We start from the raw sequence: 17,753 nt of genomic DNA, 5'->3' as shown, positions 1-17,753 counted from the left end.
GTGTCATAAAATTGTCGCATTCGACACGCTTTGAGCTAGATCAGCTATTTATTTGGCTATATAAGATTTCTACCCAACAGCAACGATATGACAAGTTCTCAGAACCCAAGAATATGTTTTTGTCACTGGCTTACATTTGTCCACCATTCTATGCTGTTGATTTGGTACCATTAGGAGATATAGCAGGAAATGTTGATGAAAAAACAACAATTCTTCTACATTCTGTAATTGTGTAGACTTATAAATTAAGTAACGCAGGCGTATACATTAACACTTGAGAGCTTAAAATGAAACCAAATGGTCCATTTGGTTTCATTTTACACTCTCAAGAGAACAAGATCTACAAGGGTTCATTTGGTTACCAACCACATGGTAGCTACAGTATAAGACAGCGAACAGCCAAAATCTCTTCCCCAGTCTGACGCCCAGCCTGCTCTGCCACCATGCCTGCACACCTCTCTGGCAAATGGATACTGGAAACCAGCGACAGATTTGAGGATTATCTAAAAGCATTAAGTACGTTTTTGTTTGTTTGTTTGTTTGTTGTTGCTTGTTTGGTTTTTTGGTTTGGGGTTATTTGTGTTTTTGCTTTTGCTTTTTAATGTGGACTTTGAATGTGTTACATTGCAGTTAGCAATAGTTAATATTGTTGATAATGTTATGTTGTTATTAAATCTGTGATTTTGTCTTTGTCAAATCTTTGAATAGCCTTAAAGAGAACACTTTAACTAAAATCTTTGCTTCTCGGGTGCCTGGCTTGAACCGAATGTTTTGAGATGGAGGTCTATGCAGCCAAATGCATATATTTGGGGGTCCACATGTAGAGGTTTTACCACCACTGATATAGCAACATAGTTCTTTTTTATTTTATTTTATTTTTCATAAAACTGATTTAGAAGATATCAGCATTAATACAGTTCACAGCTTCAGCCATATAACGTGTACCAATTATCCTATTTTTTAGATGGATTTGTTTAAAATTTCTCCAAAGTCGCACACACTATAGAATCCAGTAGCTTCCTCCAAAATGTAACCCTAACCCTAACCCTATTTTCAAGTAGCCAAAATATAGAGGGCTGGTTATACGTTATAGCTAAGTTTCTTCAAAGTATATTTGCCTCTGAGATGTAGTGGAGTATAAGTGAAAGTAATGAATGTTGTACTGAAGTACAGTAGGCTACTTGAGTAAATGCACTTAGTTACTTTCCACCACTGCTCCCTCTGTACACGGCATGCAGATATCGATTTTGCCACACGGAAAATCGCCATGTCACTGTCCCAGACGAAAGTGATCACCCAGGACGGAGACAGGAAGTTCCACTTCAAAACGCAGAGCACACTCCGGAGCTACGAGCTGGCCTTCACTGTAGGGGAAGAGTTCGAGGAGGTGACCAAGGCACTGGACAACAGGAAGGTCAAGGTATGGAGGTGCTTCTTAACCCCACACTATTCACTGTAGGGGAGGAGTTCGAGGAGGTGACCAAGGCACTGGGCATCAGGAAGGTCAAGGATGGAGGTGCTACATAACCCCACTATAGGGCATACAAGGGCAACGTCCGGCCTGGGGGTCACATGCAGCCCCCACCTTCACTTAACGTGGCCCGCAGGTTTATATCCGAATATTGATATATTTATTTCAGCCGTTACAATTCCAGCAAACATGAGTTTAATTGCTTCAGTCTATAGCAGGGTTCCCCAATAGGCGGCCCGCGGGCCATTTGCGGCCCACAGAGCGACCCCTTGTGGCCCATGAAAGAAAAAAAAAAAATGTTTTTTTTTTATTTTTTTTTTTTTTTTTTAAGGGTCCCAGATATAAATGGCATTAAATGGGGGTCAGTAGCCTCTGCATGTCAAACTGGGCATCCTTTTCAAATGGGGTCTTGCCCTGAAAATGAATTTTAAGGGCAAGACCTCGACCTCGCGCGTGCAGACTCGGCCCCCAGCCTGGTACGCTAGTCAAAATATGGCCCTTGAGGAAAATTAATTGGTGAACCCTGGTCTATAGTAACTGAATGACTAGTATTAGAACTTTATTGTCTTTTTTATATCCCATGTATTTGCATTTAATTTCATAAAGTTAACATAAGTAACTAGAAAAAGTGCCCCTCTGGGCACAAGTCTCCACCAGAATAATAGCGTTTGTGATGTTTGGACAAAATTTGTAGGAGTAATATATGAAAAGTCTAACAGATCTGTGTTGTACGCATAACTATAGATGTAGTGAATACCGATTTGCGTGATGTATGGATAAAATCTGTAAAAGTAATGTAAAGAAATTTGTTTAGCTAAACATTGGCCTCATGATGGCTCTATATAACAGGCAGATGTGGAAAATGCAGGGCAAAGGTTTTTCCTTGGACTCTAGAGTGTACATACAAAGTTGTACACAGATCGGTGCAGTTATAGCTGAATACATAAATTGGCCTGTTATAGCACCACCACAAGGCTGATTTTTATTGTGTAATTTCTTCCTCTGCCTAGTGGGAATGTGTTCAAGATTGTTTTTCCAAATGGACTAATCCTGCAAACTTTGGAAGGCAATCTTAGCCAAGCGGGAAAGCGGACTTGTGTGATGTTTGGATCTTTTGAGCTGCGACCACCCAAAAGAATCACATTTGATTCACACACACACATACACACTCACACGCACAATACGCACTCACACATGCATGTGTGCATGTGTGTTCGCGAACAGCTTCCATTTGAAGTTTTCAGGAGGTGTATAGTAACAGGCTCTCATACAACGATTGTGACACAGACACACATAACGAGTGAAGACACTGACCTTGTGGTCAGTGTGGAGAATGTCTGCCCCAGACTTCACCCATTTTCAATCTTATCTTTTCATAATTCTTCTTTTTCTTCTATTTTTTTTCATCGTCAAATGTGTGGGTAATTGGTCCCAGTGTTAATTTTGACAGCAAGCTTAGTCCTTTTGAAAAAAAAATTATTTAGTTTTAGTAATATTTCAGTCATCTGTAATGTTTTAGTTTTAGTCTAGTTTTAGTTGACTAAATATCATAAGATGTTAGTAGACTAAATCTGCATTTTGTTCTTTTTTGTTATTTTGTTTCACCTCTCTCAGCTGAGGGGTCCTTTGCCTGATCAACGCTGAAGACACCGGTATAAAGTATAAGAAAATAGATTAAGTAGAATTGTCAGGGAGTTGCAGGAGACTGGCATTGATGTGGACGACTAAATGCAGAGCTTTAAAAGGTTACAAATTGAACCCCAGAGGATACAGATGTAACCAAAATGGTCCCCAAGCAGTGTTTTGGCTAAGCATTTCTCTTTCCCATGTGAACAGTGTGCAGGTGTCCTCCCTATCAGCTTGTTGACCTTCTGCTAGGACACTTCATTCAGACATAATTATGCATAATGACAGCTGAACGACTGAACCAATTCAGTCATTACAATGAGACCATGCATTATTGCATTAAGTAGCAATGAATGATGTACATCAATTATCAATCAGGAAAATACTAAATTGTATTGCCATTGCAGGTGCCATGTTGCATCAATAAAATAAAATCTATTAAAAACAAAAGTTTGAAATCCTGTTTGAAATGACCAAACCTGCATGCCTACTTTATGTCACCATGGTAGGCAGGTGTCTTATAATGAACATTAGTGAGGAGTCAGGACCAATTATATGAACATACTGTAGGTTGATGCTGGGTAGAAATGTTCCTTTAATTGACTAGCTTTGTTAAAATAAGTTAAACTGTTTTAGAGTGTAGGCTACAGCAGTAGAGCTTTCACCATTCAGGACCTTTCGTGCAGTACAATTGTCCATTATGGAACTAAATGGACCTGCAAGGATCCATTTGGTTCCATTTGTACACTGTCAGTTATGACCCATAATGGTCCATTTGCTTATGCCTACATTTGAAGAGTTACCGGAAAACGGTCAATTTGGTTCCATTTGCACGCACTCTCATACTTCTCATACCATTTGTAGGCCTATACAGAGTTACAGATCGGAAAGGGTCCATTTGGTTAGAAATAGAAACTGTCAATCATTTAGCAGTGAGTCCTGCTCACCCAATCAAAATGTATGGGGAATATGTATTTTTAGACATTATAAAAAAATACCACAAACTATCTGTACCATTTATCATTTATTGAGAAATGTAGACCCACCTGAACAGCATTTGCCATCAGTGCTGTTAACCCCCTCATACATTAGTCCTGCCCACACTAGTGGGGCAGGCTAGAACCGGCCCTGATTCCTCAATTGGTCACATATTTGGTCAGGTCAACGATTTCACCGTAACAGCGCCTGTGTCTGTCTTCTCCACCTATGCAGAGCCTGGTGAGGTGGGAGGGAGACAAGCTGGTGTGCAGCCAGCCAGGTGAGAAGATGAACCGTGGCTGGAAGCACTGGCTGCATGGAGACAGACTACACCTGGTGGGTGGAAAAGGAACTAAGTACATTTAGGTTACTCAAGTACAGTATGTAATATTAAAGGAGAATTTCAGATTAGCCGTTTTCTTACTGTAATCAGATTTTATCATCATCCTAGAACGAGTGGTACAGGTGGAAAAACAATAATAACACCATTGCTCTGAGTGTGCACTGTAGGGTTTTGCGGTATTGCTTTATTGCTCACTGGAAAATGTATTATTATTATTTTCATAATAACTATACTCTCCACAGTGTTATGTCTTTATTTCACAGAATCAGAGAGAGAGAGAGAGAGAGAGAGAGATAGATAGATAGATCATCAAATTTCCAAAATAGCAGATCTACAAGCTCATAGCACGGCACAAAGTGATGCTGTTTTAATGGATTAAAGGTAGGGTACGTTTGTTCAGTCACATTGCTATATTTATCAGCTTCATCTTTACTGTTCCAGTTCCACACATTTATTTGTCATCACTTCCAGGTCTTTAAATAAATACGTTTTGAAATGCATTGGAAACTATTTCCTGGGCCTGACTGCGACGCTCTATACTGTCTGAGTTCTCTATCGTGATTGATTGGACACAATACAATACAATGTATTTTCTGTTTGATAAAGAGCTGGAGAGACATGTAGACTGTTACTGAACAAACACTATAGCAATGAGTACTATCAAAAAATAGAGCTAATAAACACTTATTTTAACCAACGAAAATCACTTAGCTTTGATAACATTTATTAGGTACTTTTACTTTACTTGGGAACGGCCATTTTCAATGCTTCTACTCCACTACATCTCAGAGACAAATATTTTGTACTTTGGCTATTTAAAAATAGCCAATCTACAAGCTCACAACACGTTTACAATGGATTCTTGTTGACGATCAACAAGGATGAGAAAAAAATGATCCTAAAAAGTCTCGTTTTAAAATGATTGTTTTTAAATGATTATTTAGTTTGCAAATCTACATTCTGAATATCTTCCTTTGTTGAACCATTGTATATTTGAAGAATTTAATGTGACTCATGGTTTGTTGTTCACAGGAACTGAGCTGTGAGGATGCACTTTGTCTTCAAGTGTTTAAGAGGATAGAATGAGGCCCTGAACAGACCAATAATATGCTCCTGTTTGAAGCCCACTCCCAGCTTGAATCCAGTGGTGGAAAGTAACTGAGTACATTTACTCAACTACTCTACTTAAGTACAATTTTGAGTTTTTCAAGGCAAATATTGTATTTTTTACTAAACTTATTTGAAAACTTTAATTACTAGTTACTTTGTAGATTGTGATTATTACAACGTTGATTATTATCAGACCTATACATATACTTTGGCAATTGGAAAAGGATTTCAAATGACTTTTACACATTTGAAAACTGTATAAATAAATACAATAATTCTGCATAAAGAATACTTCACTTTTGCTACTTAAAGCACATTTTGATGGCAATACTTTTGTACTTTTACTTAAGTAAATTTTGAAAAACGTATTTGAAAATGAATGTTATCGGCTATGTTGGCTTATGGGGATAACATGTTTTACTCTTAATATCATACTAAACTGGGTGTTTAGTTATTAAGATTGAAGGTCAATAATTATAAGTGGGTGTTTTACGGCGAAGCTCTCTCTGTCTGTCTTTGTCTTGGTTTCAATAAATGGTACATCACACTCCGAGGAAATCTCTCTCTGCCTGCGTTCTTCATCTGATGCTTTGATGCAAGGTTTTCACTACACTACAGTTTACTTTAGTTTAGATAACTCCATTCTTCTCTATAGTTTAGTGGTGTCTCTGTTCGTTCAGATAAGACAGTACTTAATTTTAAATTGTGTACGCATTGTTTTGTTTGAGTCCAGGTTGCAGATCTGGGATCAGTGGGATGTCGATCTGGGATGTTCCCGGTCTCACAGTTTGCGCGACTAGGAGACAGTTTTTAGGTGGTTTGACCGACAGTTTGAGGATCCAATGGAGTAGGCTATAGCAGGTTTAGCCAAAAGCATTTAAAAAAATATATTTTCATTAGTTCAATATTTGTAAAACCCACAAACCCAAACACAGGGTGTTCAATAGCACTAATTCATATTAAAAACATTGACAAATGGAGTTTGCACAGAAAAGGGGAGTTTGAATCTCAAGAAGGGGAAGTGCACCCAGCCTGCTTCAGTCATCATTATTAGGACATATACAGTATATTGCATTGCACTCATACAATCAGTATCAGTTAATATAAAATGAGTTTTTAATATGGAATGTTGGATAAAGTAAGAATGGAATTATGGTAAACGTGAGATAAGAATAGATCAGTGGTTCTCTACCTTTTCTGAGCTCTGGACCACTAGCATATTTCAGGTCAATAATGACCGATAAGGGCTTGATATAATTTGTTGTGTGTACTACTGCGTAGTATTGTGCAACACATTGTTCATTTCCAAGCCTTTCCCCCCAAGCTTATTAATTCAATTTCCCTTTCTTCCCCTTTCTAGGGAACTGTAACTGTTAAATACTGTAATTCAAAGGTAGTAAGTATTAAAGCTGCACTATATAACTATTCTACCCTGGATTTGAACCAGTTTGAGGTCAAATTAGGTCATTTACAGAGGAAGCCTTTGTGTAACATCTTGAAAACAGAAGTACTGTATATTATTGTGAAATATATAGTCATTATGTTGGCACTGCCAGTAATAGAGAACATGATGAATGAATTAGTGATTCTGCAAGCCATGGTGCTTTGCATGTAAACAACTGTGGTGGGGAAAAAACACCTGCTGCAGCAAAGGTGATATTCATATGTGTCAGTGGTTCTCAATCTGATGATTTTGAGGGGGTCGCCAGATGACAGTGAAGTGACAATGTAAGGACTTTTAAGACCTTTTCAATACCTTACGTTTGAAGTGGAATGCCACATTCATCTATACTTTTGAAATGTGTGTTTTGGTATCGTGTTATTAATGGAGTGATAACACACAGAGAAAGCTACCACCGCTCTAATGCTATCACATACTTTCTAGCACTAGGGGCACTATAGGTCCCTTTTTCACCAAAAATAACTTAATTCTTTATGATGGTTTACTTTATATCACATCTGCATCTTCCAACCTGAATAGAGCGTCGCAGTCCCGCCCCTTTTCATGACGACGCCAGGCCCAGGAAATAATTCCCAATGCATTTTTCCCAGACATTTCGAAACGTATTTACTTAAAGACCTTAAAAGCGTCGTACAAAGCCAACTCTTGTCGTGACAAATCATGACAACAAACACAATATTTTGGACCAAACAAATAATTACAAAATTACAAAACATTGTGTTTATTGTCATGATTTGTCACAAGAGTTGGCTTTGTACAACGCTTATAAGGTCTTTAAGTAAAATCGTTTCGAAATGTCTGGGAAAAATGCATTGGGAATTATTGGAAAGGTGCCTATGAGAATTATTCCCCCCAGATGGTACCCATGGCTCAAATGTGGGGTCTTGGCTCACAGTGTGTGGCATTAGCGTAGGTCACTGCTATCTGGGTCGACTCTGTGCACCTTCTTCAACAAAAGCAAAAAAAAGGCACGCCTCACTTCACATTTCTGAGGGGCGGTAGCCCCTTCTATGTCCAGCTTTGTGTGTGTGCACAAACTTTGTCCTACACAAACATTCAAATGCCATTGACAATGTTGAGTGTTTTTGTATACACAAACATTGAGGACGAAGGTGAGGACGCAAATTGTGATTCTCCCCAAAGAGGTGATGTATGATGATGTACGATTTTTAATTACTAAAATAAAAATAAATAAAATCTAACCTTTTTTTCCAGAATAATTTAATGAATACAAAAATCGAAGAAATTCCATAATAATAAGTTTTTTTAAGAAGTAGTGAAAATAGAAGATGTACAAGCTCACCACGCGTCATGATGCGATGCGTGGTGAGCTTGTAGACCTGCTTTACTAGTTTGGGTCCCCGGGAGACATCACAGACATTCAAAGGTCCAACAGATGAACAGATCTCAAAGCATTCAGACTCCCATGTGCATCTCTGACATACTGATGACATCAGTCTTGTCCATATTTCGAGAGGAGGATGGGACAGGAATTCACCAAAATGGAAACAAATTACTATAAGAAAAAAAGAAAAAAAACACTCGATCGGCACATGGCCCCCTCATCCATTACTGAGTGGAAAAACATTGAACAGCATGGAGCTTTGGAATTTGTTAACGCTCGTTGGAAATTACTCAACGATCCTGCGTTACCACCTTTTCTTTCTAAATTTCTAAATTGCAGGAGGCAGCAGGACGTTGCAATATTGAAAACGAGCACTTCCAAACTCTTACATTTATCTCGCTCGGTGCAGAAAATACCTGACCGCGAGTATCACAGGGCCTGCTGTCGGCCGTTAAAAAACCTTGTTTTCACCAAAAACGACATTCATTGCGCCGATTTGGAGATACAGTGGATGCGTGCGCATCTTCAAAATGGCCGCGGCCACTGTCCACTGCGGCAGCTAACGATTCGATCGGATCAAAACATGGATTAAAGAATATAAATCCTAGAAAACGTAGGCTACGTTTCTGGCGGGCTGCCAGACAAAAGTAATCCTACGCTTACTACGTTTCTAGCTGGCTCCGTGTTATAACAACAACCGGTCAAGACACCACACACACAGCATTATGTCATCGTAACACCGGTTACAGATATGTGGCTCTTCAAAATAAGTGTTGCAAGCGGAAAACCTTGGCAATGCATGATAAATAGATTAATAGATCCTGGCAGCTAAAAATAATCACCTGCACAGAATTTCTTGACAGAAATTAGCGCAAAACATGTCTATGGTGGATTTTTGTGAAACAAAAACCGCAGATAGAAACACTATAATTGAAGCTTTCCGTACAGCTGTGATGTTGGTAAGTTTAACATCATCCACTCACAGTAGGTGTTTCCGCATAACATCCGGGTATGATGATCATGTCACACGGCACGTAAAGCCTGGCGAGGACCTGCGCCCTCAGAGGTCTTTCTACCTGTCCGAGGGCTGTGATGACTTTTTACCCCAGCGTCCCATTGCATGCTGGGAGGTGTGGTTCTTGCGGACGTGGCGCAGCAGGAGCTGGCGGTCGGGGCTGGAGTATGCACACTGTTGGCACGGAAACGACTCCCCAGTGTGGTGACGGCGAGCGTGGAGGTCCAGACTCTTCTTCTGGATGCTGAGGAGTTGAAAGACTATAATTAAAGAGCTGGAGAGATAGATCTCTGACACTGAACACAACTCCATGGTATATATACACCATTCTACCAAAAAGTAGCCAGCTCTGCATATTCTAATATATAGTGCTTCTGAAACAGCCTGGTGTGTGTGTGTGTGTGTGTGTGTGTGTGCATGCGTACACGTGCATGCATGTGTTCTGTACTGTATGTATGTGTTACCTGCTGTAGGTGCAGTGTGTACATCGGTAGGGTTTCTCCTGGCTGTGCGTGCGTGAGTGTCTGCGTAGAGAGCTTCTGTCTATGGAGGCGTAGGAACACTCGGAACATCTGAACGGTTTCTCTCCTGAACAACCACAAAAACAACTCATTCTGCCATACAGTACTATAAAAGAAATTCCTTATTATATTTTTAAAAATTACATAATTATATAAATGTTAAGGGTTAGGTTTAGGGTCCATGAATAAAAAAGAATAATGACTAAAGCCCAACACACACAGTCTGTGAAGCGGGTGCGCAGCCGCGTCGGCACAGTATATACACCCACAGGACGCGGCGTGCTACCGCGCGGTTGGCCAGCCAAGCCCACGGATTCCCGGATGGAGGCCACGCGGCAACGCCTGGAAAATAGAACAGCGGCGTATCGGAGAACGCGTCTGACGCCGCCGGTGTGGGATAGGTTCATTGAAAATAACGGAGGCGGCTGTTTTCAGACGGTGTGTGTTGGGCTTGTGAAGTAGTGAAAATAGCCGATCTGCAAGCTCTCAACGCATTGCGAAGCGACGCGTTGTGCGCTTGTAGATCTGCTATTTCAATAGTTTGGGTCGCGGGCAAACGTCTAATCTCGCTTTTGGGTTTCGACCCGTCAAGTTTGTGAACCACTGTTGTAGAGTACTCTATTACCTGTATGTATACGTATGTGTTGTACCAGGGAGGCCTTCAGGCGAGTGTTGTAGTCACAGTGAGGACATTCGTAGGGTTTCTCTTCCTGGTGAATCCCCATGTGACGACGCAACGTCAACTTACTGATGAACTTCCTGTTTACATAAAACATTAGAACTTTAGTGGGGGCAAGTACATCGCGAGGGGAAGTATAGGAAAAACCTTAACCTCTGAACACACACACACACACACACACACACACACACACACATCAAATACATGGGTATTCCTCTACCGGTTACAGAGAGAACAGCAGAACTCTCTCCTGCCTCCGTTCTCTTCTGCTGTCGTTTTGATAGTTTTATCCTCGTCTCCGTCTCTTCCTCCTCTGTTCTTAACTACGTGTGTGTTCCTGCCACGGCCCCGGCCCTGTGTCGCCCCCCGGCTGTCCTCCTGGAGTACTGCTCCCCCTGGTATCTGTTTACCTGCAGAATGCCTGCTGAGTAGACACATCAAATCATATACTACTCAAAATATATATAAAAACCCATATTTACAACCAATAATGAATAGTGAATGAACGAATGAATTTTATTTATATAGCACCTTTCCAAACATAAAGTTACAAAGTGCTTTACAGGTTAAAAAACAACAATCAAAAACAACATCAAGAACATCAGAAATAACAAAGCATAGAATCATAACAACAAACATCAAGGAACACTAAATAACCAACTTGAAACCAAATAATCGATAACATATATATTTGTAGATCATAAAAGAAAAAATACTGTCACAGTATAGAGCTATTCAACACTTATTTTAACAACATTTAAAAAATTACCTACCCCTACCTTTAAGTTAAATGCTGTCAGTCAGTGCTGTCACACTTACCCCTCCAGTACACATGGGGGCACCACTTTCTGCTTGTCTGCTGAAGTCTTGTGTTTTGACAGGGAGTGTTTGTGGAGTCTATCTCTGGACTGGACTACAAGACAAAATGAGACATTGCCAATACAGCCACTATTACTGTTGCCACGACAATGGACAGCAGCGTGACACGGGCTACCACAAGAATCACACCAGTTGCAGTAGGAAGCAAGTACGGAATTTTCACGGCTCAAGATCTACAATCTCGTCCATTCCCAGCAACAGAGCAATTACCAAGGACATAGAAGTCCAGGCTACAGCAGCAAGGAATATCTGCAGGATATGAGAGTGGAGTCCTCGAATATAATTACTGATTATTGCTATTACAAATACTATTACTAATAGTATTGCCTCTGTCTGTAGAAACAGTAGCCGATCTACAAGCTCAAAACCCGTCGCTGCGCACTGCATTTCAAGCTTGTGGATCTGCTACTTTTGCTGCTTTTGTGTGACGCTGTAGTATGATCAAGTGGGCATTCATTTTATTCTTTCATTTTATTAATTAGGAAAAACACACATCCGCGACTCCACGTATAGAGAACGGATGTCACCCCATTCACTCTTCTTCAGCACTCATCTTCCAGTCGTACGTCTTTGTTTTCATTCCTACCATCAACAAACTCTACATGTTGTAACGGGAGTTACCGGTTCCGACCGGTTCAGATGCAGAGCTCTGAATCCGTCTTTAGTAACTAACAACAGCAGCGATTCTCAACCTGTGGTCCGGGGAACACTGGTGAGCTGCGAGGGTATGCAAGTGGGCCCCCAAATACAGTGATTGAAAGAACACAAAGACGCTGTTGATAATATAACCTTAATATTTAAAAGGTTCTTCAACCCCGGATTTGAACCCGGTTTCCCGTGCAAGTGCTGACATTTTTACCGCTGAGTTAGAGCCGGCCTGCTTGCACAGATGATAATATATTGACCATCAGGTCAAAATTTGTGTCAGATCCTGTGTCTAGGTGAGACATGACCTTTGACACGATCTAAATGTCTCAATAGAAGAGCAGGGAGACCAAATACAACCACCCCAATTGTATAAGTTATATTGAATTAGCATACTGTACCATACAGATTGTATAAGTTATATTGTATTAACCCATTTTGACCTGAGATCAGATTCTAAAAATGTCTTCTACATCCTGACAGTTTTCAGAAAAAGCTATGTTTCTATGTCAGTCGTTCTTCGATTTAAAAAAAATAGCAGACCTACAAGCTCGCAGCGTGGCGCGCTATGAGCTTGTAGATCTGCTATTTTTCAATAGCTAAAGCATAACATAATGCTAACACCAAAAGGGGTTCCCGCCCAAAATGGGTACCATACAGATACAGACTGTACTCCGTCCCTGGACAGGGAGACTCCCGTCGCTGAACAATCATTCAATGCCAATAATTACTTTTCTGCAAGACTGCATTTCACACCTTCTGGAAATGAAGCAGTAGGCCTACTACTTTTTTTTTGCCAATAAACAATACAGATAATAACAGAAAAAAGTTTTGTTTTAAACTAGAAATATCACCTTTAATTCCCAGGTAGATAACGCTGGCATTGTCACATTGGAGCAGTGTTATTAATTTACTTTATTCCTGGAAGAACAGCACACTTGCTTGCACAATATTGCTATCAGCTATTAAAAATATATTATTTTGTGCTAAATACCCACAAATTACAGACCACACACACACACACACACACACACACACACACACACACACACACACACACACACACACCTGTTGCTGTGTGTCTCTTCTTCCTCTCTCTTCCTCTCTCCTTCCTCCTCTTCTTCAGGTATCTGTCCGTCCCTGTCCGTCTGTCTGTTCTGTGGCTTGCTGCACTCTGCTGGACAGGGGCAGTACTGCGCAGTAGAATAGAAAGGCCTTTGTTTTCACTGTAGTATAATTAATAACACACAACGTAGTAGAATCAATACCACCACACAAATAAACCATAATGAATACAATTTTAGTTCCACCAGTGGCCCTGGAGGGCGCTGTTTGCTAACCTATGGTCTTTGGCTGGACAGGATAGAAGCTGTTTTAATTCTGGCAGTAAATGTATTAAAAAGAAACATCCTCTCTCTCACAAGTCACAATTATGCCAATGATCCCCCTCCTCTGTGCCAATGTTGGCACCCGTACCCTTGGTCTACATCAGTGGTTTTCAACCAGTTTCATATCAAGGTCCAATATTTATTTCGTATTTGAGCCAAGGACCACCATTTGATGGGATTTAGCCTCTCAGACCCAAGACTGAAGAATATTTTGTTATCGTTGGATAAGATTTTATCCACAATTCCATGCTGTATTCTTATAAATTAAGTAATGCAGATGTTTAACAATAATTTTACTCTTGAGAGCGTTTGGTTTCATTTTACACTCTCAGGAGTTAAAGATCTATAAGGGTACATTTGGTTACCAACTCTCTGTCATTTAGCTGGGGACCACCTGGAACCGCCTCAAGGACCACTGGTGGAGTCCCGGTATTGCATGTGGTCCCTGACCATACATTAGTAATGTAGGATTTGTTGATAAAAAAATAAAAATAAAATTAAAGTTCCACTAGAAACAGTGAACTGAATGACCTATGATGACCGTCCAAGTTGAAGGTCAAGAAATTCAACAGAAAAAGGGAGTTAGAATTAGGGGGAAGTGCACCGGATTGTCTGGTTGAGTCATTATTGTTAGGAAATTATTAGTAGTCTCCAGTGGTCTCCAGTTTGATTCTATCCTTGTTCATAATAAGTTGTAAACCCCTGCTATAATGGAATAGAACATGGATGCTGGGTTTCAAGTAGCCCATGGTTCTCACCTCCTCAGCGTGTCTCGGCGGGGGGTCTCCTTGTGTGGGTGGGGCTCAGGGTTGTGGGCGGGGCTTTTAGGAGCCGGGGGCGTGGCTTTGAGGGGGGCAGAGATGCGGCAGAGGCCGAGGGTCATGAGGTGGGCGGACTGCGCGGTCTCGTCGTCATGGTTACTGGGGCACGTCTCCTTCAGGGTGAACATGTGGCCGTCTTCGCCACCACCCACCTCCTCCTCATCCTCCTCGAACAGAGTGCTCACCTGGAAAACACCACATGGACTCATTACAATTTAGAATGGAGCACATGTTCATTTCATCGACTAAAACTATGACGAAGATTTTTTCATCAACTACGTTTTTTCGTACAAGTGTGAGATCAGAATAAGCAGAGAAATCATGAACTGTAGTCAATAAACTAGGTAAGTAGATTGCCGAGAACAGTGTTGTGCCTCAAATAAACTAGGATTACTATTGTGGAGTGTTATTCAGGGTGTTTTAGGGAAGGGAAAAGGGTCCAGGACTTGTGGAGTGTTGTCCAGGGTGGTTTTTAGGGAAGGGAGAAGAGTACTTGTGGAGCGTAGGGAGTTTAAGGGAAGGGAGAAGAGTCACTGCGGCGACATGGGCATAAGGGCTACGCTTGCATGTGGGCCCTTTGTTTAAGACAAATTTCTTCCTCTGGAGACAAATATTAAAGAACCTTGAACCTAGGACGTGTGGAGCATTGTCCAGGGGTTTTTAGGAAAGGAGAAAGAGTATAGGACCTGTGGAATGTTGTCCAGGGTGTTTTAGGCTCGGACATCATTCCTGTGTTAGCAGTGACCAGGGTTCAATCATGTCTTAAAGGTATGGGGTGTCATGCTTTTGGCTGCAAGGACTTTTTTTGGTGCTATCCCATTTGTGTTTGACTGTACAGCAATGTCCGTGTTCACCTATGTGTGTGCCTATGTGTTGGTTCATGAGCACCAGTATGACTATGACTACCGTACCAGTAGGGGCGCTGTTGTGCCAGAAACAGAGAGAGAGAGATAGTATTAGTGCTGCACTGTTGCCTGCTAATGAGAGAGAGAGAGAGAGAGAGAGGAGAGGAGGGGGGAGAGAGGGGAGTTGCACCACTCAGTTCACACAGGTGTGATTTTACATTTCTGTCTAATAAACTATTAAATCAGTCAGTCAGTCAGTCAGTCTTACCTCACAGGTCTGGGCCACATGGAGACCCCCATCGGACTGTGAACCCAGACCGATGTCACATGAGCGGGGACTGATGTTGGGTAGCATGCCATACATGGGCAGCAGGAAGCTGATGCGGTCCAGTCCCAGGGAGTCCTCGTCACTGGGGGGTTTGGACCTGCCACTCAGATCCTGATCCTCCAGATCCTGGTCCTCCAGGTCCTGGTCCTCCAGATCCTGGTCCTCCAGATCCTGGTCCTCCAGGTCCTGGTCCTCCAGATCCTGGTCCTCCAGATCCTGGTCCTCCAGATCCTGGTCCTCCAGGTCCTGGTCTTCCAGGTCCTGGTCTTCCAGATCCTGGTCCTCCAGGCTGTAAGGACTCACCTGCAGCCTGTCCATGGGATTAGGGTAATTTGTCACACATTGTGACACAAATAATTGTCATTAACGGTTTAATTGTGTTTTGGCATTTCTGTTTGGATTTTATTCAGGGGGCAGATATGACAAATTAGATATGCAATGAAATAACTGACATATAATGTACAAATGGACATTACATTATGGTGAGTATTTAAGAACCACTGGTATTGTAATTCTACACAGACGTACTGTATAGTCCACATACTTGTCACATTACAGTTTTACACTTTAACCAGCTCTGACAGTGTGATAAAACCCGTTCCGGGAACCGTTCCGAATGTGATAGAACCGATTTTAGGTTCCTCAATGTCGGATCCTCCGGTTCCAGATCACAGCGTTGCAGTGGTGGCCTTTTTGTGTTGTCACAGACATAGAAAACCATTAACCTTTCCCAAATTAAATTCAGGCTTTAAATTATTTTAAGCCTGGGACCAAGCCATCCAGGCTCCTGGTGAAACTTCATAAAAATGAAAAATATTTGAAAACATTATTAATTATTTCGCCCCTGCCGATGTCTTTCCATTCTGAGCTTTTTTGCTTAAAGGGATAGTTTAAGTGCCAAAACCGTAGCAATGGGTGCAATGGGTGCCAAGGCAGACAAGACTCTTGTTATTGTTATTGTTATTATCTCACTCCATGCCACATGACGCCTTATGACACTTTTTGGCACATTTGGTTGCCCCCCTCAGCGTTTGGCATATTTCATACAGCTTAAATCTGAACTATCCCTTTAAGGCGAAAACTACCCCAGGTCCTGAACCGGAAGTGAAACCGAATGTTAACTCTCTTATTTGTTTTATTCACCCGAAACATATATTTTGTAACCGTGACAGCAGGCCCTACCTGCGATCAGGCTCTTCTCTGGGGCAGGAAGGCGTGGCTCTGTCTCCTCCGGCCACATGATGGCGCTGTAGGAGGTGTGCGACGATGCGACTCTTGTGGCCGCTGGTGAACAGGCACACCCTGCAGCGGAACACCTCCACCAGGAAGGACTCCACCAGCGCTTCCTCCTCCAGGCCGTGGACGGTACTGCAGTACAGGCTGGCTGTCAAACTGCCCTCATCCACGTGCAGCGTGATGGGAGTGATGTCACGGTACAGCCCCGCCTTCATCTATGAAACACAAAATGTAGTCATGTAGACCAGTGGTTCCCAAACTTTTTCATGTCAAAGACGCCCAAATTGACACTAATTAGCCCCACGAACCCCCATTCGAAAATATATGCCAGACAGCCAGAGACCCCCATAAGAGAAGATTTTTATGGAACTTTTTATGGAAGATTTTAAATGGACCTTTTGGGTCCATTTGGTTCCATTTGTACACTCTCATCTGATCACCTCAAAATAGATGATCTACAAGCTCACAGCGCGGCACGGCTATTTTCAGTACTTTGGGTCACAGGCAAACGTCTCATTTCACTTTTGGGTCTAGAAATAAAAGGTAGCTAGCTCTGGTCCATAGCTCTAATGTGTTGCACGTATTAGAGGTATGGAACAGAGCTACTATCGATCTATCTACAAAGTATTAGCATAAAACAAATTGATTATATAGATTATATGAAAACAAACATAACAATGATATCATGATGAATATCACTATTTTGTGATAATTGCTGAAAAGATAAATCACACCCATGTTAAGTGAGGGGCGCTCTTGTCATCATACATCATCAGATATCATCTCATACTGGCCAATTTAGAATGCCTGTTGCCTGTGATTGGTTAGCTGATTTGCTCGTTTACAACTTTACATATGACATACCAGGCTGAGCAGTTCCGCCAGCTGTACGCCCGGGGGTAGTTGAGAAAGGGGCGAGTTGTTTGGTAGGCCTATTCAATATAACAATTAACATTAGATTCTGCAATGGGACATTCTGCATCATCTTTGCTACTTTAAAATGGCACAATTTGTTTCAACTCAATATGTGTCTCATAAGAGGGCTGTGGGCAGTTCAGCAA

General features: G+C 41.5%; 2 protein-coding genes across 4 annotated transcripts in view; one reads left to right on the top strand and one right to left on the bottom strand.

Annotated features, from left to right (window-relative positions):
- Positions 1-443: 443 nt before the first annotated feature.
- Positions 444-5,504, top strand: LOC310871300 (retinol-binding protein 2-like; the record flags this gene model as incomplete). The annotated part of the gene is made up of 4 exons (XM_083782785.1): positions 444-516; positions 1,239-1,420; positions 4,310-4,411; positions 5,451-5,504. 4 exons carry the CDS (start codon positions 444-446, stop codon positions 5,502-5,504), a joined length of 411 nt encoding a protein of 136 aa, XP_083638911.1.
- A 3,524-nt stretch (positions 5,505-9,028) lies between these two features.
- The window catches only part of LOC310870363 (uncharacterized protein), a 9,987-nt gene continuing 1,262 nt past the window's right edge, over positions 9,029-17,753 (bottom strand). The window contains exons 2-10 of one of the 3 annotated variants that reach the window (XM_083781552.1): positions 16,639-16,907; positions 15,397-15,766; positions 14,221-14,468; positions 13,135-13,273; positions 11,370-11,458; positions 10,771-10,974; positions 10,497-10,630; positions 9,815-9,938; positions 9,029-9,594 (exon numbers count right to left, since the gene is read on the bottom strand). In XM_083781552.1, coding sequence (XP_083637678.1) covers positions 9,408-9,594; positions 9,815-9,938; positions 10,497-10,630; positions 10,771-10,974; positions 11,370-11,458; positions 13,135-13,273; positions 14,221-14,468; positions 15,397-15,766; positions 16,639-16,907 — 1,764 coding nt within the window. In that variant the 3' untranslated portion in view covers positions 9,029-9,407. Of the gene's footprint in view, positions 9,595-9,814; positions 9,939-10,496; positions 10,631-10,770; positions 10,975-11,369; positions 11,464-13,134; positions 13,274-14,220; positions 14,469-15,396; positions 15,767-16,638; positions 16,908-17,753 lie in introns of all 3 variants that reach the window. The other 2 variants (XM_083781554.1, XM_083781553.1) reach the window with 2 other exon arrangements.

Source organism: Protomyctophum parallelum, assembly GCF_964188405.1.
Source record: "Protomyctophum parallelum genome assembly, chromosome: 14".
Lineage (NCBI taxonomy): Eukaryota > Metazoa > Chordata > Actinopteri > Myctophiformes > Myctophidae > Protomyctophum > Protomyctophum parallelum.
Note: the sequence above shows the minus strand (reverse complement) of the source record. Positions and strands in the feature narration are given on the sequence as shown.